At 37.3% G+C, this 26044-nt stretch overlaps 1 protein-coding gene across 1 annotated transcript in view; it reads left to right on the top strand.

Annotated features, from left to right (window-relative positions):
• Positions 1-22571, top strand: part of AVL9 (AVL9 cell migration associated) — a 41109-nt gene extending 18538 nt beyond the window's left edge. The window contains exons 4-16 of the mRNA XM_015618210.3: positions 1046-1117; positions 1942-2031; positions 2400-2466; positions 3096-3136; positions 4260-4298; positions 7754-7823; positions 8426-8970; positions 11797-11931; positions 12730-12949; positions 14341-14458; positions 15173-15226; positions 17097-17185; positions 18027-22571. Coding sequence (XP_015473696.1) covers positions 1046-1117; positions 1942-2031; positions 2400-2466; positions 3096-3136; positions 4260-4298; positions 7754-7823; positions 8426-8970; positions 11797-11931; positions 12730-12949; positions 14341-14458; positions 15173-15226; positions 17097-17185; positions 18027-18121 — 1635 coding nt within the window. The 3' untranslated portion in view covers positions 18122-22571. The remainder of the gene's footprint in view (positions 1-1045; positions 1118-1941; positions 2032-2399; positions 2467-3095; positions 3137-4259; positions 4299-7753; positions 7824-8425; positions 8971-11796; positions 11932-12729; positions 12950-14340; positions 14459-15172; positions 15227-17096; positions 17186-18026) is intronic.
• Positions 22572-26044: the final 3473 nt, after the last annotated feature.

A 26044-nucleotide genomic window follows, 5' to 3' on the forward strand; every position in this document is an offset into this window, starting at 1 on the left:
TTTCTGTTTTGTACAGTTAAGTGAATCATTTGTGTGTATTCTGCCCTCACCATTTCTAGGTTTGCTGTTAGGTGCTGGGACCATTTGTTCTGGCTGAGAGTGTAACTTATTTTGTGCATAAGTTTTTATTTTATGGATGACTCAAGAAAGATGCATGAGTATGAAACAATTTCTAGGCAGAGACATTTTAATCTGGTCCATTTTCACAGATGATGTTAGAGAAGAGCAAGTGATGTGTTGTCGTTTCTCTCTTGTACATTCCCCTGAGTTAAAATGCCATTTCCTTTTCCAGGCTGTTGCCTTTTTCTCATGCTAGGGTCTTTTAAATAATGTTTTGCCAATCATCACAGTTGTATTTGGGTCTTTGTTGGACACAGTGAGATGAGAATACAGCTCTGACACGTCAGTGTTACGATGTTTTTTACTAGGTAGAATCATAGAATTGTTATGCAATGGTTTGGGTTGGAAGGAACCTTAATGATCATCTAGTTCCAACTCCCTGCCATGGGCTGGGATGATACCCACTAGACAAGGTTTCTCAAACCCCATCCAGCTTAGCCTTGAAAGCTGCCAGGGATGGGGCTTCCACAGACTCGTTGCTTTCCTAGCCAACACTGAAGTGGTTGAATTCCCCCGTTAGGATGAGAGCTTGCAAACGTGAAGCTTCATGTAGTTGAAGCAAGGCCTTGTCAACAGGTTCCCTGTGATCAGACAGCCTGTAGTAGACCCCAGCCTGGTGTCCTTTGTAGGTGCTGTCCTTGATTTCTACCCACAAACTCTTGACCTGTTTGTGGCTGTTTCTCAGAGGCAGCTCTTCTCAATCTAGCCATTCCTTAACATAGGGGATGACACCTCTGCCCCTCTTTCCCAGTCTGTCCCTTGTGAAAACATAAGAGCATAGTGTTGCATGGTTTGGATATTCCACCATTGAAGATAGCCATTTTTAGGATTTTGCTTAAATAGGGCGCTAGTGGGAACTAAACTTGGGAGAGAATTCTTTTTGAAATTGTTTGGGTAAAAACATTGTAATATTTCTATTTCTTAGGCATTAAAAGTACGGCAAGCAGACATCACCCGAGAAACTGTACAGAAGAGTGTCTGTGTTCTTAGTCAGCTGGTAAGAATTTTTGTTTAACTCCCAAAACACCTTCAGGTAACCTTGACAGTTGTTCTTCCATATTCTTATTCGGAACATTTGGCTTCAAACATCTGTTTTAGCCATTGCAGAGTAACAAAATACTGGAGTAAAATGGAATTGGAAGGCTGTGGCATTTGAGTGAGCTGCCTTGATTTGTGGTATCTGCTTGTAACTTGAAAAGCGTCTACCTATCGTCATGCATGGATACCTGTTTGCACTTCTGATTCTTCTTAAATGCTACTAACTCAATTTCATGTGGTAGAATCGAGGAGTTTGGCTAGTATAATCGTGGAATGGGTAGGGTTGGAAAGGGCCTCAGAGATCATCTAGCACAGTAGCTGGAGAGAGTGGCTACTACCTTCAACTGTGAGGGAAGTTTTCTGATAGCCACACATACAGCATATTCTTGTTTTTAAGATAAGAAGAGGTATATTTTATTTCTACCTATTCATCCAAAGCTGCTGGTCACCAGGCAGGGAATACAAATTCTTTTTGCGCTTAAAGCTGAAGAAAGAATTGTTATCAGAGCTGTTACTATAATGTACAAATTATAAATTTATAATTATTATAAAGCAAGCAACTACTTTTCCAGAAAGGTGTTTAATGAGGAAAAAAAATTCTGATCATTTAAAATGAGCACAGGAGAAAGGTGCTGGGAGTTAGCCAGTGAGGACTGCTCATCCATGAACTCTATGTATAATAAAGTGTCAGTATTGCAAGATAAGCATGGAAGAAGATTAAAGTTCAAAATAAGTGACTAAATAGTTTTATTCACTTGCTTTTATGTTTGTTTTTCTTCCAAGCCTTTGTATGGGTTACTTCAGGCAAAGCTGCAACTCATCACACATGCATATTTTGAAGAAAAAGACTTCTCACAAATTTCAATTCTAAAGGTAACTTTCCAGTAAAATCCACACACAGCAGCTTTCAGTGTATGGCCACAAACTTTACTGTCTTAATTTAGTGCTCAAATATTCCTTTTGCATAAGTCATTCAGTTGTTCAGCTCCTGTAACACTTTAACATGAACTAAATATACTACTCTAATTTGAGAGAGAGCCAACTTTCTAATTTGTTATGAGATACCAGTGTGGTTGGTAGTCTGTATCTCTGTTGATTGTGTTAGTAAAATTTTGCTTTCCTTCTGGAATAAGCCATTGAAATCCTTGAATAAGTGAATTTAATTTATTCTGGATTTTGTGTGACTGTGTGCCATTAACACCTTCTGGGTTTCTTTTTTGCTTTTGTTCTAACTTTTGTAGGAACTTTATGATCATATGAATAGTTCCTTGGGCAATACCTCTTTAGAAGGGTCACAAGTTTATCTTGGTAAGTGACTTGTTTAGTACAAGGCAGTAGAGATGATGTTACACAAAACAACACATGCCTCTCCTGAGTTAATTTGTTTATGTGCATTAACAGATTAAGCACCAGAGGTCTGCATTTCTTTATTAATGGATTTAAATAAATGGAAAATGTAGTGTTCCTTTCATAATAGGAGTTAGTTTCAGGTTGAAAGCCGTATTACTCCTTGACCTAAAAGTCTGGCTAGCAGCTGTTCATCTGCTTTTGGTAAACAATACCTTCTTAATTTTTAGATTGAGCACGCCACACCATCAAATTGTTTAAGCTTGCATCTATCTGTTATTTAGTATATCTCACCACTCAGTTCTGACCCTGTGTTTTCTGAATGCACAGTGTAGTATTTACCTCAGTGTTTCCTTAATGCTGCGTGGCAGCCAACAGCACAACTATTCATGTTATTATTGTCTCTGTTGTGGATGAATTCTTGCTCCTGCTGGGAGGGGTGAGAAATTGTATGAATTCTGCAGTTAAAATAACCAGGTTTACACAGAATCCATAATGGATTCCCTCACACTGAAAAATAGTACAAGAAGTAAATTAGTATCCCTATCAGCTGTTGAACTGTAATAATTGCTTTCTTTTTGGTGCCTCAGGTCTGTCTCCTCGGGATCTTGTTCTCCATTTTAGACACAAGGTAGGCATTCTCTACTAGAAATAAAAAGGACTGCACTATTTTGGGGAGTAAAATGCTTTGTGAGGAACAGAATATTTAGATGTACCTCAGCTTGGGAGTAAGAAGACTGTTTCCTAAGGACTGCTGGTTACAGCCTCCTGAATTTTCCCTCCCATTCTACCTGCTTAACTTCAGTGAAAGCACATTCCAAACTAAGGAGTTTTTTTAGTCTTGAGGGATTCCTGGAGATTTCTAGGTTTGAGTCACATTTTTTAGTCCTGTCCCAAAGTGCAAATGCTATCTCATTTGTGACCTTGTTTCTATTCCCTGTTTCTCGTTTGATGAGTGTGATAAAAAGCTACTGCTAAAGTCTGTACAGACACAACTTGGAGCATTTTCCCTGTGTTTTGCAAATTCAGTGGCTCCTGCCATCATAGCACCTGAGGAGACTTGGACCTCTTCTTCTTTTTCCTAATTTATGTTCAAATTGAATGTATATCCTATAACTAAAGTACAAATAGCATTTAGAATCTCTTACTAAATGAGACGCATCAAGGAAACAACTCTGAGAATCTGAATTTCATGGTGCACCTGCTTAGTGGATTTTTGGGGTTCAAGTCATTTTTGTTTGACTTCAGATGTCTGCCAATCATTACCCAGAAGCATCTGTATTTTTCCTCGAGTGTAGAGAGTCTGGACAGCTACTTCTGATCTAGATGCCTCATCTGTAGATAACCTAAAATTGGGTGAGGTGGATACTTTTCCTGGTATTTTGCTGGATTTTTTTTTTCAGTAATTCTGTGTAGGAAATCTTATATTTATGCAGTTTATTGTTTTTCAAAATTTTGGACTTGCACAACATGTTCTTTCTGCTAAACTATGTATGATTCAAATTACACAGTTCTTGTTTATTGAAGTTTTGGTTGTTTTTTGTTTTTTTTTTCATCTCATGCTATTTCTGAATGGATGCTCAGGTGGAGAAAGGGTGTTGGAACATTCGTTTTCACTGGTCAAATGCCTTTGGTCATTTGATTGTTCTGCAGTGATTAAAACAAAACCTTGAATAAGAGATTATGCTTGCACATTATTTTTGAAAAATGGCAGTGGTTCACTCACTGTATTTTTTCTTTCTACTTTTTTTCAGGTCTTGATCCTTTTTAAATTGATTCTTCTAGAGAAAAAGGTAATTCTTTATAAGCAGAGGCAGTTTAAATAGAAATGCAGCTGTTAAACATTTTTCATCTATAAAATAGAAGCATCTGAAGTCACATCAACAACCATGCATCAATATATAAATTGGATTATTAGGCTAAAAGAAACTACTGTGTGTTGACCTATAAATTTGCATCTACTTCTGTTTTGTCCTCACTTTGCTTCTTTAGTTGCTATCCCAGCCAGAGTAGTTAAAATATGATGCAATGTGAGCAGAGAAACTTAACCTGCTGTAAAATATAGGACAGGATAAACATCATGCAGATAGGTACCTGTGTGGAGGAACTGATAGGAGATATGGGTACCTAAAAGGGCAGCTTTACAGCTTTACAGAGATTCAATAAAACTTCTGGTTCAGGCTTTAAATAGACCAAAGGAAAGAAGTGCTAGAAGTGTCCTTCAGACATGAATTCCACCTGCAGTAGACAATGAAGAGAGATGTATTTGTTAGGTCAGCCTGAACTCAGATTATAAATAGGTAATTGATGAATTCTAGAGCCCAGTGCTTGCTTTGGGCTATCTTACTGCCTCAGAAGCCATGCTATTTTAGTAATTTAAGTGTAATATGCAAAATGTGAAAGCAGATGTGAAATCGAGACATTTGTTTTCTTCTGTGTTCATATTAATGCCCTAGAGCAAGAACTTCGAGTGAAATGACTGTGTATCAGCTGCCAGACATAATTATGCAGGGATTTTGTTTTGTTTTTGTTTAAAAATGTTATTTAAAGCTTTGTTTCAGTTTCCCAAATGCTACTTTTTCTTCAGCAGACCTGCTAAAACCCAGCTACTTCAGAGTACTTGGAAGGCATTAGAATTTCCTGTTAGCTGCAGCTGGAAAGTCTGTAGGATTTAATCTATAAGTTATCAAAACAGTTGTGGAGGTGTTTTTTAAGTCTGTATCTGAGACCTAGATGTGTTTCGTAAGGCAGTAAATATGCTATTCAGTTTTAAAATAGATGTATCAGCTTCTCTGAAGCTTTTGCAGTTGTCACTTATTTCTGTAAGTCAAATATACCTTGACTGTTCTCAGTATTTATTGATGAGAATATACACTGAAGATGCCTATATTCAAGGCTATGCAAAAGGTACACTTGAGAAAATACAATTATGGCACAGTAGGGGTCACCAGATCAGTTCAGCATTTGGACATATACAAAGAAAATACTTCACTGTGCTACAATTCTTTTCTGAAACTGCTCAAACCACAAGACACAAATGCACAGGAAGAGAGGAGAGGAAAGATTTCCCTAGTGTGTTCACATTATTCAAACATATGAAATTGTTTTCAAAGTATCTGAATGTTTATGGAACAAACCTCCAGGTTCCTTTGTGTCTGTTTTCCCCTAAGCTCTGACAGGAAGACAACACTTGCAATTTCAAAAGAAAGTTTTGGTTTTCAGGCACTGCCTGTTTTCTGGCAAATGTTATGGTTTCAGAATAACTGTGGGAATTTGTATGTTCAAAGACTTTAAATATAATATGCAAGAAGCCACTCGTAATGCCAATTTTCCTTGATCTGAAAAATGCCACAGACTAATTTCCTTTAATCCGTAGCAATTTGATTGATGTTTTTCCACAGGCTAAAAGAATTTCTTTCACCTCTCAGCTGTTATTAGGCTGAAAGACTACTTCCAGATGGTGATCCTTTCCATTTCTGCTGCCAGGACCACCCAGTTTGCTGATGTAAATGCTGTGGGACATTTAGTGGGGTTGGGAAGGGTAAGGAGCTGTGCATCCTTATAGACAGAAAGATGGCAGAGGGACCTGAAGAAACAAATAGAGAAAAGTATTTACCTTAAGTAAGTGGTATGCCCAAACAAAAACCTAGACTGGAATAGATTTCTTTAAAAAAGGTACTTCTTTATAGGCTTAATTATTTCTGTAGGCCAAAAAATAAGCTTGGCTAAGAATGCATGGTGTCTGAGAATCTAAACCTGTGGAAGTATCATAGGCTTTCTGTTGCAGTTCAGTGCTATTATATCATGCATTTTTCATACATACATTATAAAGCAGCATCTTTAAAGTTAGGTATTTTTACTCCTATTGCAGACAACCTAGACTTTGCACAGATGAGCTGATTGTTCTTCTCATCATGCATTTTCAGTGGTTGTTGCAATTTGAATTCACCTATCTTGTACAGTTTTTCTTTGTAGTATGTTTAGGTTAATATACATAGTCTGTTTTCAGCTGAGGTACCATTAAATATCGTTTGGCCTGCATTAAGGCTGTGTAGGTCTTTCTCTTTGCTCCATCAATTCACTGCCTTGTAGACTGGCAAATACTAGTAGGACATGAGCTATTATTCACCATTCTCTTCTAAAGTGTCTGTCTTTCTTAGAGCAGAAGTCTCTTATTAAGACTAAATCCACAAACTTGCACTTTTAATTACATCATATGCCTGTAAAACTGGACTGCAAAGTCATAAAGTTAGATCATTCTGTATTCCTTTGCATTCTTGATTACTCTTAATGCTCATGTATGTTTTTTTACAGGTATTGTGCTAATTAAGGATATAAAAATGGCATTTTTAAACAAGTTTACTTTTGTGGGGAATTTTTGGGGTTGGATTGTTTTGGTTTTGTTCTGTGGGTTTTGGATTTTTTTCCTTTCCCCCCCTTTTTCCCCAAGGACCTATTTTGAAGAAATTCCAGTAGTAATATTCAGTCTGGCTTCTGTTTCTTCTTTCATTGCTAGCCTTTGACACCCCCTTTTGACTTCCTGACTAATTTACTAATTCCAGTGTCTCTGATTTAATTAAGGAGATTCTGTTTTCCCATGTTATGCATTAAGTGCATTACCAAAGTTAGTATCACTCATGTCTTCTGTTTCCAAAAAATCTTTTTTGTTACATATGAATATTACTGTAAAAAATGCATGCAGCATTTATCCTGTTTTTCATTTATCTACATATCCTTAATGAATCTCTTTAAAAGAAATGTTTTTGCATAGGTTTGTATTAGTGGTTCTGGAATGGAGATTATTTGGCCTGTTTGATTTATAACAGAGAATTTAATGTGCTACAAATGACCAAGAATTTATGCAGCATGCCAGGAACAACTTTTTTCTGTCAGTTCTTCAGTAATTGGATCAATTTGAAAAAAAAAATCTTAAAAAACAGTAGAAAACTCTGAATAACTGAGAAGTGTGTTACAAACACATGTATATATACATAAATATATAACATGTATTACAAATATTTTATAAGGATTCTGTAGACATATTTAAATACTTACTTTGAACTGTTTTAGGAAGTTTTGTTTATAAGCAGATTTTCTAATATAACATAAAAAGCAGTGCCTTGAATAGTTTGCATGTGTCATTTGTCATGCATAAGTGTAATGTTCTTTTTCTCATTCTCCCCTCTCTAATCCCCGTTTCCTCTCTTGCATTCTCTCTTTCTCCCATTGCCCTTCCTCCTGCCACCAGGTGCTGTTTTATATTTCTCCTGTAAATAGATTGGTGGGAGCTCTGATGACTGTCTTGTCACTCTTTCCTGGTAAGAAGAGAAGTTTGAACTTCTTTTTATATGCTTTCTGGTGATAACTGAGATAGGTTGTGCTGTCACTTGGAAATCAACTCATGTGATAAGAAAGTTAATTTGATATGCTGCCTGAAAAATGGGTGACTTGTGTGCATGTCCATGTACTATGCACACACCTCCTAACACTTACTGCTTGCACTTTATGGGTTATTTCTTGTGCTTAATAGGATCCACTGGATTTTCTGTATTTCCTGTTGGTAACATAGATGGGCCCCCTGAGTAACACGTTCCTGTTGAGTTCCTTAAAACCCCAAAATACCAGCTTTTCCTTCCACATGTGCTCTTAAAAAAACAAAAAAACCCCAAACATAACCCCTAACCGTGCTAATCATTAGCTTCTAACCAGTCTTCTTAAAGCAAAATGTTAGGGCAGATTCTTTAGGAGAGAGAGTGTAGGGTTTGGGTTTGGATTTTTTAAAACATTGCTGCCTCCCCAGAGTAGTGTTTTAAAATACATTATTCCCTCTATGTACACAAGAGCACTTTTTTTTTTTTTTTTCCCCCACAAAAGTCACTTACATTTCAATTGAGATATTCATGTGTGCTGTTCTTTCCAGGTATGATTGAACATGGTCTTAGTGACTGCTCACAGTACAGACCAAGAAAGAGCATATCAGAGGATGCTGGCTTGCAGGAAAATACACCACGGTTAGATGACTTTGTTTCTGTGTCTGCTGCTGATGCTTCAAATGGAAACTTGGGAATGGGGAAGGGAGACAGGAAGATGGCAGGAAATAATTCACTGGAAGGTCAAAAAGCAAACGTGCCTTTCTCCCAACCTGAGACTTGCAATGGAGCTCAGTCCTCCAATGGTACCGTGCAGCGCTTGAAAGTTCCTTCCCGTGCTTCTCCAGCATCCTCAGAAAGTGACTGGGAGACCCTAGACCCCAGCATTTTGGAGGAGTCTAATTTGAAAGAAGGAGAACGTGAGAATCCAGCATCAGAACAGGCGGAAAATCTTCGGAGCAAAAGCATGAGCTCCGAAGGCCTTCCCATCACTGTGCAGCCCCAGGCAAACACAGGGCACACGGTGCTTGTTCAAGGACTGGTGTCTGGGTTGGAAGAGGACCAGTATGGGATGCCACTGGCTATTTTTACAAAGGTGAGTATGTTCTTTGTGGTACCTGGTAACTCATAAAGACTTTTTTTTTCCCCAGAAGTGGGTAATAATTTTGGTTACTGAACTCCAGGTGGACAGTAAGGTCCTACAAAACATGTCAGCATGGCCTCTCCTAGGCAGGGGGAAAGGCCTGAGAGGGTTGTACACATGCCTATTTGCATTCTACTTTCATACCTACACTTTAATAGAATTTGCAGGTTTTTTTGCAATTTTGCATGGTGGTAACCTGCAGCCCCACTGTGGTTAATTATGTAGCAGAAACTACAGTTTTCTTTTACTCTGAGGAATTGGTGATCTAATGTACACAGATGAGAGTATTTCAGAAGCCTTTAGATACCTTAATCTAAACAAAGACTCTGAAAGCTCTAGCTTTGCTGACACCTAAGTCTATGTTTTGCTCTTTTAATTTATAGCTATATATGTATTTTTAAATGCATATGTGTATATATGCACAAAACGTGTATATAAATGCATATATACATATATGGAGGCATAAAAAAATATGTCAGATGAAATTTCACTCTCCTCTCCATGATAACTCTTTCTGTTTGTGTCTGTTTCTCTGTGCATGGTGCTGAGCTGCTGAATTTTAAGCTTGCACTGATACCTAACTGTACTCCAGCTATTCCAGAATCTCTTAGGACTCTGATAGGCATAGTCAAATAGCAAGCAATAGGTCTGGTAAGCAGGGCTGCATAGTAGGGCTCATTTCACATAAAAACCAGGTAAAATGTATCCCTTTTAAAGCTACTGCTATCAATAAAAGAAGTTATATAATACATTTCATTGTTTTGTTTTTAGTGTAATAAACATCTTTATGAACGCTTTCACATAGTAGAAAATAGAAGATTCAGATTTATTTCCTCAAGCTGCTGATGTTCAAAGTGTTTTTTCTTCCTTTGCAGGGGTTTATTTGCAGTTCCTTGCAGAATATTGTATTTTATGATTGTTTTTAAGCTTCTCACTGTAGCTTTCATTGGAAACAGTACATTGTGTGGGCCCAAGTGAGCAGCTCAAATGTCATTGCCCTGTATTGCTTTATGTCACCATTAGAAATGCTGTTTCAACAAAGATCTGCATTTGATGTTTGTCCTTATGATCTGCTTAATGTGCACTATAGCCTGTAAGCTGTATTTATTCTAGTTCTTTGAAAATACTAGATGGAAAGCAAGAATAAAATAATTGATAAGGAGACCTCCAAGTGCAAACTTTTGTTTGCTGCTAAGCTCATCAAATGGAAAAGAATTTTAAGGAAGCTGACAGTTTCCGCATGTTTACCTTCTGTTTCACAAAGGCACTTTTCACTTGAGTTCAGCCAGTGTAATTAAAGCAGAAAAAGCTTTGCATGTCTGAGTTAGCAGAAAAATCTGATTCAAAGTTACAGTTTTAACCACTTACTGGGAAAGTTTACTTCTGATTCAGAGCTGTTAACTCAGGGTTGTTTTATGCCATGCCATGGAAAGACTAATAAATCTGACAAATTTGAATGGGAGGAGGTTTTACCAGGTGTCATAATACATTATCCAGGTACACCTGGATACACCTGGAGCATAAAGGAAAATAGCTTGTGGTACTTGTTTCTTTAGTACCAGTTCTGTAAGATCTAATAGTAGTTTCATTTGCGCTCTTTTAAAAAAGAATTAAATAATTCTTTTATTTATTCAAATAGAAGTTGTTGTACTTACAAATGTGCATTTGTAAACTGGCATTTGATACTTCAAATAGTGAAAGATTTCCCAGACTTTGCTATTTTAATATACAGTAATTAAACCTTCCTTTTCCTGTTTCTTAAGCTGTATTTTTTGAAAACTTTACATTTTAGGTTTGTGATTTATTTCAAAGCCACTGTCGTTCCTTTGACACAGGCTGTTTGTTTTCTGCTGATAAGTGCTTGTCATCTCCAAGGCCATCCCTGTGTGTAATATAACAAAAAGGGAGTAGTTATGCTCCTTTCTTCCATATGTTTCAAATTACCATGTACTGGGTGATAAAGTGTGTGTGCTCTTTGTTTCTGTCCAATGTGCCATTAGCCCCAGTGAATAAATTGCTTTGGGTTTTACGCTGTTGAACAGCTGGGATTACATGTTAGGGATATGTTGATCCTATGTTTAAAAAGAAATTTACCTACATATGCCTCTCAGTAATCCTTCAATGTCTAACTCAAAGCCTTTTTTCAGAATGTTTTGGGGTTTTTTTTTTAATTGGAGTGTAGGATACTTACAACTTACAACCCTGAAGCTAAAACCCATGGCTAAAAAGCACACTACGTTGCTTTCTGTTCTGCTCCTTCTTAAAGCAGGGTTGCATATACTTATCAAAAATTGATTGCTATCTCTGGTGTCTGGAAATCTCCACCCACAAAATGTGGATAGCTGTCTGTAGCTTTCCTGCATTATGTGCCTCACAACTACCAGAAGACATCATGTGGGCAGCTGGAGAGATGAATCCTTATGTCCATGGGCTTCTTGTCTCTGAGCTGACACGAGGCCTCATTCTTGCTGCTTATTATTGCTGTCATACTGCTTATTCTGTTGCCTTACAAACACATTTAATTCTTGTCCTTGGCTTTGGATTTCAGTTTCAATCCTGAGACTGAAAGGCAACACAATCTCTTGAAAAATTTAATTCATGTGGAATCCGGTGGCTTCGCTTTGCAAATGTCATGTAGCAAAACAACAGATGACTGTGGCTGAAACTATAATAACCAAGGTTCATTCTGGGTGAAATATGCTGGCTTGTACTAGGAAAACCTTTGAATACAGGGACTTTTTTTTTTAATTATTTCTCTGAATGTCTCTGTTGTTCCAGGGGTACCTTTGTTTGCCGTACATGGCACTGCAGCAGCATCATCTCCTGTCAGATGTGACAGTCCGCGGCTTTGTTGCAGGAGCTACCAATATCCTGTTCCGTCAGCAGAAACACCTGAGTGATGCAATTGTGGAAGTATGGACCTTGGCATTTGAGCTGGGGGGAAAGCTGGGGGGAGCTGAGGTTCTATTTTAAATGTAGCTTTCCAGTTTCACTTGCATGCCTGAATTTTGAATTCCTTTCATATAAATAAAAATAAATTCTCAGCTGCAGAAGATTGTTAAATTTCTATGACTTGAGAGGACAGGATTAGATAAGCTGTGCAAAATTATTGTCCATGTTTTTATTTGTATCTAATATTTGAATTCACAAGGGTGCTTGTTAATTTTTTTGTGTTGGTATGTAATTTAATTTTTCATGTAATGGGCTTTTTCTGGGCTTTGTAATGAGGTCTTCAAAAATAAGTGCTTGCAGATGAGAATCAGATGCAGGTACTGATTTGACTTCCATCTGATTTAATCAGGAGAGTAAAAACACAGTATCTAAAACACCCACTGTGTCACTTCCAGCAAACAGACACAACTATATAATCAGCATCTGGTAACCTAAGATGGTTCCCTATAGGTAATCAACTTAATTGATTAAGAGGTGGTAATCAAAGAGCACCATACTTCCACTGCCAGACTTTCTGCCAAATCCTGTAAAATAAACAGCTTTTACTGTGTGCCAGGGAAATTATTGAATTCTGAATAAATCAGAGCAGTATCTGACTTTCTGAGAACTGAGGTTAGTTCATTGTTTCTTCAGCCATTTGTTTCTTCTTGGTATTTTGGGAAATGAGGATTTAGATTTAGGTAGCAATATGTTGTAGTGTAAGTTTGTGTAAGCAGTTTTATTTAGATAAATGTTTACCCTTGGAATTATTTCAAACAGATAGAAGATGCTCAGGTGCAAATCCACGATCCAGAACTGCGGAAGATCCTGAACCCAACAACTGCTGACCTAAGATTTTCAGATTACTTGGTGAAGCATGTAACTGAGAACAGAGATGATGTGTTCCTTGATGGCACTGGATGGGAAGGAGGAGATGAGTGGATCAGGGCTCAGTTCAGTGCTTATCTTCATGCACTGCTTGCTGCTGTGCTGCAACCAGGTAGAACAGAGACCTTATCTAGGGATGGAGATAAGGGTGGACATGTCAAGCATTTGTTCTGTTGCTGTCGATGTGTGGTCTGTCAGTGCATCTCCCTCTACCTAAAGCTTCATTTTAGGCTGCTTTTTCAGTTGTCTTTGGCTATCCTTGTTATTTCTTGACAAGCTTCTTGTTAATCCTTAGTTCACGGTCTTACAGACACTTAATTATTAGAATGTCTTCTTCTCTTGATTTAATTGAGTTTTCCTCATAAGTAGTTTCCTCGTCACTGTATGTGATGAGACTTACAAATCTGAGTGTCTTCTAGACTGTGTTGCAACCTGAAGTTAATTTTGGGAATCTGCTTGGATTCAAGAAGACATAAAGTTAAGCATCTGTCATCAGGAAGTTTTGCTAGACTGTTCCAGCTCTTTTCCCTTCTTGCCATGGTTCTAAGTAGGGATTCACATATGTGAAAAGTTTAATCTACAGGCTTTTTAGCTTTTCTTTCCTGGAGCTCAACATTTTTTGCTTTACCTCAGAAGGAATTCTCTATGTTCCAACATTTTGTGTGAATACTAATAAAATAATCAGTGTTTTTAGTTTGTGGAAAATGTTTAGTTTGTCCTGCACTCACCCTGTTAACTTCATAGTGATCTTTCTTTATTCACACCAATTAAATTCAGACTTTGTTTTGTGGTATAAGTGAGAAAACATGGGATTGAGAACCTGATTTTAAAGTCTGGAAGATGCCAAGTTCTTGGTGTGACAAAATTAATATTTTGCGAGGATTACCAGATGGATATGAAATATCAGGGTTTTCTGGGAACTCATACTACTTAACTGGCTGGCTGTTAAATTATTTCCTATACTTTTCAGTGTTTTGAAGGGGTTGTTGTTATGATAAAGTTTATTCCACAGTATTTCCTATTGCAGTTTTGGAATGGATTTGGGAGTTATTAAACTTGAATGAGTAATAGCAGTACAGCAAAGCCCAATGTATCTTACCAAGACCAGTGCAAATTGTGTTTTTGTTCTTGGTTGCTATGTGACCGTTCTGTTCCCTTTTCTGTCATTGCCCAGAGAAAAAGTTAAGATACGTATATTTGGAATATTTTTTTTTTCACAGTTGAGCTCTTAGAGCTTTACAAATGAACTAAAAATAAGAAAAGTAATTTTTTGGGCTATTTTTCCCCCCTCTTGTCTTGGTACTATATGCTTTTGACATTTTAAAATAAAAATAAACCATTTTTGAAGTACCCAGGTTTTAGTACTGGAGTTTTAATTGTTACTGACTTGATAAGAGCCTGGAAAAAAGAAAGTTTTCTTACAAGAAAAAAAGTAATTAGTCTTGTAGTTATTAGATCTCTAATGAATTTCTTCAAATTATTGTCTTTATTTTAATTTATCAGACAATGAAAAGATTTTGTCAGACTTTGGAACAGCATTTGTAACAGCCTGGAAAAATACCCACAACTACAGAGTATGGAATAGCAACAAACATCCAGCTCTTGCAGAGGTAAATTCGAGGTAAGGAAACTTAGTAGTATTTACTCTAATTCTGGACAGTAGTTTCACGAAGAAAGAGTCAAGAGAAGTGAAATTTGAACAAGTTGATTGTCAGCTGTCCCAGCTACAGAAAGTTTGTCATTCCTCAAGAATTGTCCTCAGATGGTTCTGCTTTTTATTAATTGCTTCCAGGTGTGCAGGGAGTAGCTGTGTCTATGGTTGTCACTGGTGGGATGGAGGGGAGCTGGCTGTTTTGTGTGTATTTTCTCTGAAAAGTTTGACAGTGCCAGGCTTGGTACCACTGTTGGCTGTGCATGTGTTCTGTTTAGTGTGGATTATTGCTCTGCTGCAAGGAGTTTTGTTTGCTTTTACTTTGTCAGTTGCTGTAGTCTGAAAAAGGTTTCTCCATAGACCTACAAAGCTCTTTTTGTCTACTTAAGGGATGTTTTCTATTTGCTATGTGTTGCTGGAAGGAGGTGCTTTTGGACTTAGTGTGAAAAGGTGGTTAATATCTCATCTGTAAATAGAAAGCACCTTTCAGGTAGTTCATAAGAGATCTCATTGAATAGTCACTGCATCCCAGACTTCTGTGAAGTAGTATATCTGCAAAATACTTTTTAAACTTTTTTTTTTTTAATAAGTCAGAGGGGAATACAGCTAACAATTGTGTGTTACAGATTCATAATGAAAAAGAAATTAATGTGTTGGGGTTTTTTGTTTTTCCTCCTCTTCTAGCCATCCATTCCAGGGACAATACTCTGTGTCGGATGTTAAGTTAAGGTTGTCACAGTAAGTACATAGTACTTTGATTTGTATTTTTTAGAGGTGTGGTCAAATATCTAAAATTCTGTAACTGTTGCTATCATGAACTAAACAAGGTAAGGATTCAAACTGGCCATCTTCGTGAAACTATACTCAAAGTTCTCTTGCAAAACAGCACCAGATCTAAAGATGAGATATTTTACTGAAATAAATAATTTTTTTAAAAGAAAAAAAGGCAAGTGCACTATTTTGTGTTGTACTTTACATAATACAGCCTTGAGTTTTTGCATTGCAATTATAAGGCTTTTGTACTTTTAATTTGTCGGCTAAAGCTGTTAAAACTTCTATCAGAGATTTGACTTAAGGTCTCATTATTAGGAGAAAATAGCTTTTTTTTTCCTTTCTAATTAGCTGGTTTTTAATACAACATTGTTCTGAAACTTGAAGTTCACTGTATGCCTAGTGAGATGTGGTTCAGTTCCTTGAATTTACAAGTTTCAAATGAGTTTAGCATAGTTTTATTGTACCAGACTCGGCTGAACCTTAAGTTGATCTCAACTGCTGCCTTTAAAGCTCAAATCTAAAACTCAGTGGTACTTATTTTTTCTGTAGCTGTTCAGCCCTAACTGAAGGCAGAGTTCAGCCTGGGGTTTATGCACCAGGAAAAATGGATTCTTTTCTCACTTAGCTGTGCTGACTATAAAACAACAGTCTCTCTCTCTTTTATTAATGGATGATCTTTCCACAAAATCTTAATTTGAAAGCTCTGGACGTGTCTATAATGTTGGCCTGTTTTTGTCCCCTTGTTTGAAAGGGGAGTTACTAACTCTTCTGGGTAGCGTGACATCAGTGTAAAAGGACCAGTAGTTCTTAGTATGCCTACTGATAATAAGTATTTTTTCAGCAGTGCCTTTATTCTGCAGGTGGGACTTTGATACCAGATCCTCATCAAAATTACTTGCCTTTGCAAACTGAGCCTAGACTTGGTTTTGGTGTATTCTGTTTTTCTGCTTTTTCCATCTACATCAGATTTTGAAGAAGAATGTGGGAAGAGAATGTGGCATGATGTGTTGTTAAGTTTCACATTAATGGGTTTGCAAAGACTGAAATGTGGACTTGAAAGTTACAATTTAAAACTAAATGAGATCATTTTCAAGTCATTGCACTTGTACAGTAGAACTGATTGCTTTTGTGCTTTTCTTTCCAAATGATGATCATGTATCTTCTTGCATTTCTTTAACAGAAGCATGAGTGTAAACTCTCCTTGATCAAAAATTTAATCTTAGACAAAGATACAAAATCAGTTCTATCTAGAAAAAAAGGACCCATCAGTTACACTTGCTGTACTGTTTAAAGATTATGTATTAAGGCTCAGAATTCCCAAAACTACTGAAAATCTGACTTTGTCATTTTGATCATAAATGCATTTTGGTAAACGTTTAGGAAAGATCGATTGAGCATTGCAGGGGGCTGCCTAGGGAGGTGGTGGATTCACTGTCCCTGGAGATGTTTAAGGAAGGACTGGACATGGCACTCAGTGCCATGGTCTGGTTGACAGAGTGGTGTTCAGTCCTGGGTTGGACTCCATGATCTCAAAGGTCTTTTGCAGCCCCATGGAGTCTGCGAAAGGTTTAAAGTGTGCTGTGTAAGAATGAGCCATTGGGTGTTTTGATTTCCTGTTTTGCTGGCAGCATCTTTTCATCCTCTGAGAAACTTGCCTAACTAATCTCTGTGGATAGGATGAATGCAGGAGTTGGGCTCAACCATATATGTGAACAATATATATGTGTATATGTATGCTATGTAAATCTGTGTGTAGTAATACATACTTTCACTAGTTTATTTACACCTGGGAGTGCTAAGTCAACTAACAGCCTTCAGTATCTCTCTTGTTCAGCTCAGTGCAAAACAGTGAACGTGGAAAGAAGATTGGAAATGTGATGGTTTCTACCAGCCGGAATGTGGTACAAACAGGAAAAGCTGTAGGTAAGAAATCCCTTTAAAATCAGTTTACATCTATGCTGGGTCTTTTTTGAACCATCCTATTTCTTGGTTACATTTGGTTTAGTCAAAGTGTACTTTATAACATGCACAAGTCAGAGCAACATTTTGAAGGGTAAAGCTGCTGATAGAGGCCCAATATATTGCGTAATAGCAGAAAGAGAAGCAGTTAAATAAAGAAATTAAGTGTACATTCCTTTTCTGGTGTGGCCTGGAGGTGAATATGGGAAGAGAGATGTTCATGTAAGGGATTCTGTGTAATCTGGTAAGTACTTCAACCACCATCTGAATTGAGTTATTCTCAACTTTGATATCACTTTGACTAAAACTATCCAAAGCTGATTGAGATCAGAAAAAGTCCTTGTGTCACTTTTTGCAGATTTTGCAGCAGTCTGTAACTTTCTGGAAAAGCACTTGTTGCACTTGAACAGTGGCATCATCACATTATAATCTTGCAGCATGAGTTAATAGGAGTTCATCCATTAAGGGGTCTGATGGTTGGTTGGCAATAGCTGTGCCAAAAATTGTTTAACTTTCTCTTTAATTCAGTTGGAATCTGTCTTTTCTTTTTGCTGTGGTGCACTCTGGTCAGGAGTGCCTTTCAGCCCAAAGTCTACCAAGCCTTCCCAGGCAAAGGACACCATAGGCCATTTTTGCTGAGCTGCTGTGTTCAAGTTCATTGCATGTTTTCTGGCACAGACTCTGGAATTGGATTTTAAATCCCAAATCAGACAACTGATTGTGTAATTTATTTTTTTAAAGATATTTCTTTGTAGCAATTCAGTAAAGATAACACTTCACTATTGACCTTTATTTTGTATTGCAGGTCAGTCTGTTGGAGGAGCCTTCACAAGTGCAAAATCAGCAATGTCATCATGGTTTTCCACTTTCACACACTCAACTCAAAGCCTTGGGGACTAAATGCTGGTTTGGCAGGATGCTGCTGACTATTTCAGGTGCAATCTTTCTCTGAGCTGTAAAAAGACCACTCCAAAATGTAAAAGTGGAGATTACCTACCCAGGACCAAAATAAGGTATATGTTGCTTGCAAGCAGATGTGGAATGTTATTATTCACTTTCCCTAGAAAGAATGGTGAGTGTCATCATACAATGGGATGGCATTTGCAGTGTATTGGTTATATTTAAAATGACTACGTCTCTTTAAAACTGAGCCTTTATCAAGACATTAGCAAACAGGGCTTGTTGCAAGCCAAATGTGTTTGACTTTAGATTTGTACATTTTCTTGGATGTTGGAGATATTTATGTAAAGTAGTTCTATTTTTCAATCCAGATAGCCAAATGTTTGTGAATTCTTGTTAGAAATAAACAGAATCTAAATAGTAACTCCTCTTTTAGGTTGAATTTGAGAGAATCTCTGCAACCCTTAAAGGGTGGAACTTTCATGTTTATACCTGCAAATGAAAATCAACAAGGTGCAGAGTAAGACTGTGGCTGACAAGGGGTTTTTTTTTTCCTCTATCCCCTGTATCCATGTAGAGTTGTTTGGATGAATCTAGCTCTCTTTGTGTCTCCCAATCTGTGTGACAGTTGCAGAATCAGTAGTTTTTTCATGTAAGCAGTAGGCCTTCATACCTTTGTGTATGTTTTGGCTGTGTTTTCCCCCTGGGACATGAATGGGATTCCAGTTGGAGAGATCTCTTCAGGGAAAGAATTACAAAGCATTTCTCCCAAACTGGGACTGGATCATAGACAGTTTTGTAAGTTAGGATATAATTACATTAATGTAGTTGCATACATATGAAGTACTAAACCCACCCAAAACTAGCACAATAGCAAACTCTGCATGTTTTGGGTTTTTTTCCCCCCCAGTAAAGTTGTGAGGACTCTTCAAAATGAAAATCAGCTATGTAGATTTTCTGTGTCGACTCAGGGAATGTGCTGTTTGGATAATTGCTTTCTTCATAAGGAAAGTAACACTAGAATTGAGAGTACCTAGAACAGCTCAGTTCGTATCCTTGTGTGAAAAAATAAATAGTTTATTTGAAAAGATGTGGCATAATGCTGTATTTCCTATGTAACATGCATGTGGTGTTTTCTGTATGCAAGCGTATTGCACTTCCTACATTTCTTGATTCCCAGGAAGATTATTTCCTGTTTTCTTGCAATGTGTGTGCCTCTAGATGCCTTCTGACATCCCCACATGTTGCTCTTAACATTTTCTACATTACATTATCAAGTGTTCCAACTTTCCTGTACGGAAAGGCTCTTAGTTTATTGCCTCAACAGTATCTGTCAGCATTTTGCCATGTTCTTTTCTGGGGCCAATATTTGTAGTCATGGTTATATTTCCTATTCCTCAAATAAAATGCAGCAGCTGCACAAGAGATAAACAAGAAGACTCAACTGTTTTTAGGAAATTATGTTTTAATTCCTTATGTGCATTTGTAAAGTTAATAGAAAAGCCAACTTGTATCACATTGTCACTGCCCAGCAACTTGGTTGTCAGTTTTTTTGCTTCAGTGATTCGAAAACATGGGATCTGATTTAAAGCCTTCTTTAATTTTTTTCCCAGGACAGATAGAATGACTGTGGAAAACCTAAAGGCAAACAGCCAGTTTGAGTAGTTTGATTTGAGAAGGGCAAAAAAGGCCCCTAAAGCTCTACTAATTTATTGCTTCTGGCACACAAGTAAGATGTATCTATCAAACTGCAGCTATTGCTCCTGGTCCCCATGTGTCTTTGTATCTCTTGTAAAACTTCTGATGCTCTTTTCTGTTTTATTCCACAACTCTAATAGACATTTGTATCTTTTATTACTTTATATGCAGTGAATTGAGACTAGAGCTGTTTATTCGTGGTGTGTCTAGAGCTTTCTGAATCAGCATGCAGATAAGAAAATAACACAGAATAATCACTTTTGTGAAATGACTAACATATTATCTGCACTCTGGGATTTAAGTGGTCATGGTGTTGTGATGAAGACTGAAGACAGGTGCATAAAGGATTTAAGTACCTATAAAACTAACTCAAACAACTTAGGGCATGCCTAGGTAGATTTAGGCTTAGGAGCTCATGTTGATGAGTTCTAGAAGCCAGGCAAGTGGTTGTTATTTATGTGTACAAGCTGTAGAAGCAGGACCTTCAAGGATCCCTTTTCAATATCCTTGTCTTCGTCACCTCCTCACCTGAGTTTTCTCTGTTGGATTCTCAAATGCTCCAAATTTATATGGCAAATTTATTAGCTCTCTGCATTCCCCTTATTTCCACAGATTCCATTGCTGGCCTAGGGGTATTAGAAAGCTGACCTTTGTTTGTTTGTTTGTTTTCTGGTCGATTAATCTGAGGAAAGACAGAAGGAGGTCCCCTCTTTGGCTGCTTGTTGCTTTGTACAGTGATTCTGTTGTGGTACTTCACAATTTTTCTCTTATGGGCAAGAAGACCAGACAGATTTTTCTCTGCAGACTTTTTCTCACTGTCCCAGCTGTCTCTCTTGTGGAACCAAACAAACAACCTGATTAAGAATATTTTCCTTTCATTACAAATGACCGAATAAAAAACTTAGGTTACTTTTCACTCTTTTTAAGAACTGGCACCCTGCTAGCAAGTTGGACTTGGATTTAAACTCAGATTTAAACAGTGATTAAGACTCAAGGAGTAGGTGGAGATGAAGTGATCTTCATAATTAGTTGTCTTCATTAACATCTGTGTTTACTCTCCACCATTTGCTTAAGCTTACTTTAGGGCTGTAGGAAGGCATGCAGCCAATTGAAGTTCATCTGAGCTCATGTAGTTCTCTTCTTAACATAATGCTTATAACCTCTTTAGTTAAATCCAATGCAAATGCAAGTTATTTTCCTCTTCTCTCCTTTAATATTTCCAGCGCAGGCATTATTAATTATTCAGAAAGATTTAGGCAGTTGACTTCTATTTCAAAAGCCTTGACATCTATTTCTGCACTGTAAGAAACAGTGGGTCCTAAGTGAGTTGGTGATAGTACCTCTAATCAGTCAGCTGTGAAGGTATTGTTGCAGCTCTGTCGTGATTTGATGTTGCAAAGGTATTTTTGGCTGTCAACACGCAGCACACATTGACTTACAGGTAACGCAATAGCACACCTCTCAACTTTCATCACAGGCATCAACCTCAGCTTTTTGTATGTGCCAGCATTGGAGGAACTGCCTGTTGAGCATAGATATGAGAAGTAAGTCCCCAAAACTCCACAAGACTTAAGTATTGGTGACCTTTTATTTCATTTGACTGAAGTGTTCAGCATCTTTCTTCAGTCATTTTCATGTCATAACCTTAATTCCTGTACACACCTCACACCAGTTTCCTCAAATGTCACAATTTAATTAGAATTTTTAGGTCAGTGTTCTGGTACATTGCACTTATTTGACTTTGTACTTCTGTTTTAAGCACCTTTGTAATTAAATATAATATTTTGCCTAAACAAGCTTCTGATTTCCATACAAATTATTACTAAGCAGAGAAACTAATGTGGCAGCATTTAGTTATGAAAGTGAAGGTGTGAATGCAGTTTTTTAAGTTAGGAACTATTGCTTGATAATTGAACATACAAGTAATGTATTCGATTTTTCCTGTGCTGCTTGAAAAATAAAACACATCCAGCCTGTTTTAAAGTTCCATCTGCTCAGAAAGCTGTATTATTCTAATAAATTAATTCCACCAGAAGACACTTGCAGGCATCTGGTTTTGATATTGGTAGCTGCTTGTAATTCACTGGCAGTCCTTTTGAAATTTGTCTTCCATTTAAACTGATTATGGATGCTGCTTTTTGCAAATTTAGGACAAAAGGATGCTCTAGAGTGACTTTTTATTCCCTGTGGGGTGCTGCTTGTTGTGAATGGATTGAAGTCCTCAGGAGGTCACAGACCTCTCTTACTTCAGTAAGAATTTCAAGTACAACTAAAATTTTGGTGTAGATTTAGCTTCAAAGTAACTTGTATTTTCTGTGGATTGTGACATCTGGTCAAAATCAAGATGCTGTGTAAATTAATTGCTGCACATCCAGTTCTCTGCCATAGTGAGCTGTTTAAAAACTTCAATACTTCTACTGCAGATGTCACTGTACCTGTCTGAGAACGATTTGGTGAATGGGTTTTCCAGAAGGAGGAAACTGACTGCCTTGGCTGATGTTTAGATGTGAATTAGACAAAAATTATGTCTAGAGAATGGTTGCAATTCCCTAAAATTTGTTAAGGTTTTTCCGACCGTGTGCAAGTAGTGCAAAGACACTGAAAGATAAATTTACATCATGCTTTTTATGCACTGCATTTTCACTTTCTTGCAGGTATTTGGTTTTCATTAAAAAGGGCAACATGGAAAGTATTCATTAAAGGGAGAAACACTACATTATTGTATTATGATTAAAGATGTATGACAAATTGCTTCCTGGTGTTTTGAGTCTTTAATGCTATATTAGAGAAGGGACTGACTTAAAAAAGCAGGCACAGAGCTTTACTTCTGTGATGTTTTTGGTCTTGACCCCATTCTTTAACAAACATCAGAAACAGTCTTTGGATTCATAAAAAATTAGGGAAATGGATCACTTCTGTCAGTTAAATAGTGACCCTTACTCAGATTACCTTTTTCCCTGTAAATTGACATCATTTGTGCATAACATCTGTACACAGAAGCTTAATCTCAGGTGGGATGGAACTTGGAACTCTAGCTGTCTTGAGTTAAAATTGTTAAATCATACATTGCTCCTCTTGTAATAATTCAAAATCAACTCATCAAGTGAGGTTGGGTTTTATTTGTTTGTTTTTTGGGGTTTTTTTTGCTTCCACCCCTGAATTTATTGACTAATATTGATGAAAGCACAATTACTGTTTGCCTTAATAGAAGCAGAGAACACCTACAAAATTTTTTTGTCTGAATCCAGATCACCAATAATGTGGCATTGCTTTCTGGATTGGGTGAGCATAATCAGGCAAGAATGTTTAGACTGAAGGAAGAACAGTTACTTGAAGTGAAGGCAGATGTACAGCTGTCATCTTATCTTAAAAATAATAGGGGAAATAATTTCACTTGCATACTGTATGAAATAGATGGAAAATACTGGAGAAGGAAGCTCAGTTGATCTCTCATATCTGAAGAAACACACACAGAAACAGAGTGGAGAATTTTAAAGTCCAGGCATACCAGAAAGTGGCAAAAAATAACACTGAGCTTAAAATACTGCCAAATATGACCTGTAATTTCTTTGCCATTTTGAAACATCTGTGTGTGTATGGATTTTGCCATGTGCCAAAGAAGCATATGTCAGCTCTTAAATTTTGGAAATTGTTTCATGTTTTTTTTCACTTCAGACTCCTCCTCTGGGTTTATAGGCTCTGTAAGAACTCTGCCTTGCTGAACTGTACTTACAAGAAATGTTGTAGGAGGGAGGTATTTTAAATACTTCTGAAAGTGGAACTAAAGAGAACTTTGTGTGGCTGATGTTAAGCATGAAGTGGAAAGAAACTGATTTTAACAGTGAGCCTGGCTCAGAGTCTGCCTAAATTATAGCTCCTTTCATGTAGGAATCCAGAGCAAAAAACAGAAAACAACTTGAATGTAGCTAGAAGTGGGAAACAAAGGAGGAAAAGTACTATCCTGGCTAATAAGTTCAGTGGTCTGCAGGTTTGTCCACAGGTGTCCCTTAGCTGTACTGCAATGTGGCAGGTGCTTGTGCATCTTATCAGAGGCTTTGAGAAGTGAAATGAGAAATACTGTGAAAAAACTGTAGTGTTTTAAATCTTGAAATAATCTTTAAAATATTATCAAATTATTTCCCCCCAAATTTAAGTATCTGTCTGATCCTGTTCTCTGCAAAGCTTGGCACAATTCACTGTCCCAGATCTGACTCATCCTTTACACAAAAACTTGCAATTATGTATGTATTTAAACAACTGCAAAAAATGATTGAATGCATTAAAAATTAGCAGAGGCCAGATCACTTTTTTATTACTTTAGGTAAGGGAAACAGAAACTATGTAGGACTGATTTATATCAGGTATACCAGAAAAGAGGTAAACATCTTTGCAAATGTAGCAGAGCTTGAGGACATGAATTGATTCATTGAAACTTGTATGTAAGTGTACTTAAACACCACAGACAGGTTGAATAGGCTAAGATTAGGCTGAAGCTTTGTAGTAAGACAATAGTTAGATCTCTGTGGAGGCTTTAATCATATTTGCTCTGTTTATGAGAACTGCATTTTTTTCAGCTGTTGTCTTTGTTCCTGTAAGAGTCTTTCTCTAATTCTACCACTAGTGACCACTTCCAGGCAGATGACAATGCTTTGGCTGCACAGTTTCCTTCTTGGATTATGCAAGGCAAGACTTTAGACTGGAGAGGAGCATTTGCCAGCTGTTTTTCTTTGGGGATGAATACTGGCTCAGCAACTAGTTGTGTAAATGAACTACTAGTATGTCTTTAGCAGTCACTAGAGAACTGTTCACCACTTGACTAGTCTTGTCTTTAAATGCCATATTATTAATAGCAAATAAATTTTACATAAGGTACTATATAATCTTGGGCCACATAAAAAACAGATCAGACAGGCTATGTACAGAAAAAAAAAAATATGAAAGGTACAGACAAGCAGGAAGTCATGCAGGCTGTCTGTATTTCAAACGATATTCCTAAATGGCTAAAGTCAAGTTCTTTCAAGTTCTGTGAGGCAGCTGTGACTTAGAGCCACTGCAATTTAGTATTTCCTATTTAGTATTTCTTATTTCCTATTCAAATACACCTTTTTTTCCCCCCCTCCAGTAAGAAACTACACATAAGATTTTAAACTCAAGATGAAAGTTCTCAGTAACAGAATGAGCCCACTCTGCTCCTTCAGTAGCTATAGATCACCTGCAATTAAAACAGTAAAATCTTGTCCTAAAGCCTAATGTGGCCTGATAACAGTAGGGTGAGGTGAGAACGAGCCACAGAACTAAGCAGCCCATCCAGGCTGGAGTCACTTGGATACAGCTCATGTTTTTGCCTGAGGTATGTGATTCTCCAAATTGCATTATAAAGGAGTATCCCTGTCTTTCTTTTTACGTATGCTCCCTTGCACAGGCTTGCAACATGAAAGCAATATAAACAGACCTATCAGCAGGAGCTCCTGAGTCACCTAACACCTCTTATCTAAAAAATGTAGGTGTTAAAAAAAAAGTTTATGTAATGGTAAATGCAAACAAGTTATGTCACCTTCATAAAAAAAAAATAAATTGGTAGCTTGCCATTGTTATTCATGAGTCCCATAAATTCTCACATGATGCAAAATGCCAAAGCATCACGAAGAGTTTTGTATAAGGCAGCTTTCTTATCTAAAGCCCCCTTTCTAGTCAAAACCTTTAATAGTTGTACAAGACAAAACTTCGTAAAGCCCCTTGAGACCTAGCCCAGACAATATATAGGTGTTGTCTTTATTGAAGGCTGCAGTTGTATTTACTGCAATAAGAAACAATTAAGCAAAAGCCACTGTCAATCTGGACAATGGAGTAAATAAATTTGCTCTTGATTATTGAAGACTGAAGATAGGTCTGCCACCTTCTGAATTTACAGAAAATGTTCCTCCTTAATTCCGCCTGCTGTTCTTTGCTTTCAGCAGTGCAGAATTTGTACCATGACTGGAAAAGTGCCGATTTCCAAAAATGATAGCAGGGGATTCCAGTCCTATGTAATCCTCAGTTTGACTTCCAATACCTAATTTCCAGCATTTGCTGAGTAGTAGTTAGCAGAGTCAACTTAACATACTCATCTCCAGGCTTTTTGCAGCTTAACTATTTCTAGCTGCCTTCAATAAGCTACTCGCTACAAGTGTGCATGTGGTGGGAGGGTGGTACTCTATTTATTTCAGCCAAAAAGCACACTCAGTC

Source organism: Parus major, chromosome 2 (genome assembly GCF_001522545.3).
Source record: "Parus major isolate Abel chromosome 2, Parus_major1.1, whole genome shotgun sequence".
NCBI classification, from domain to species: Eukaryota; Metazoa; Chordata; class Aves; order Passeriformes; family Paridae; genus Parus; species Parus major.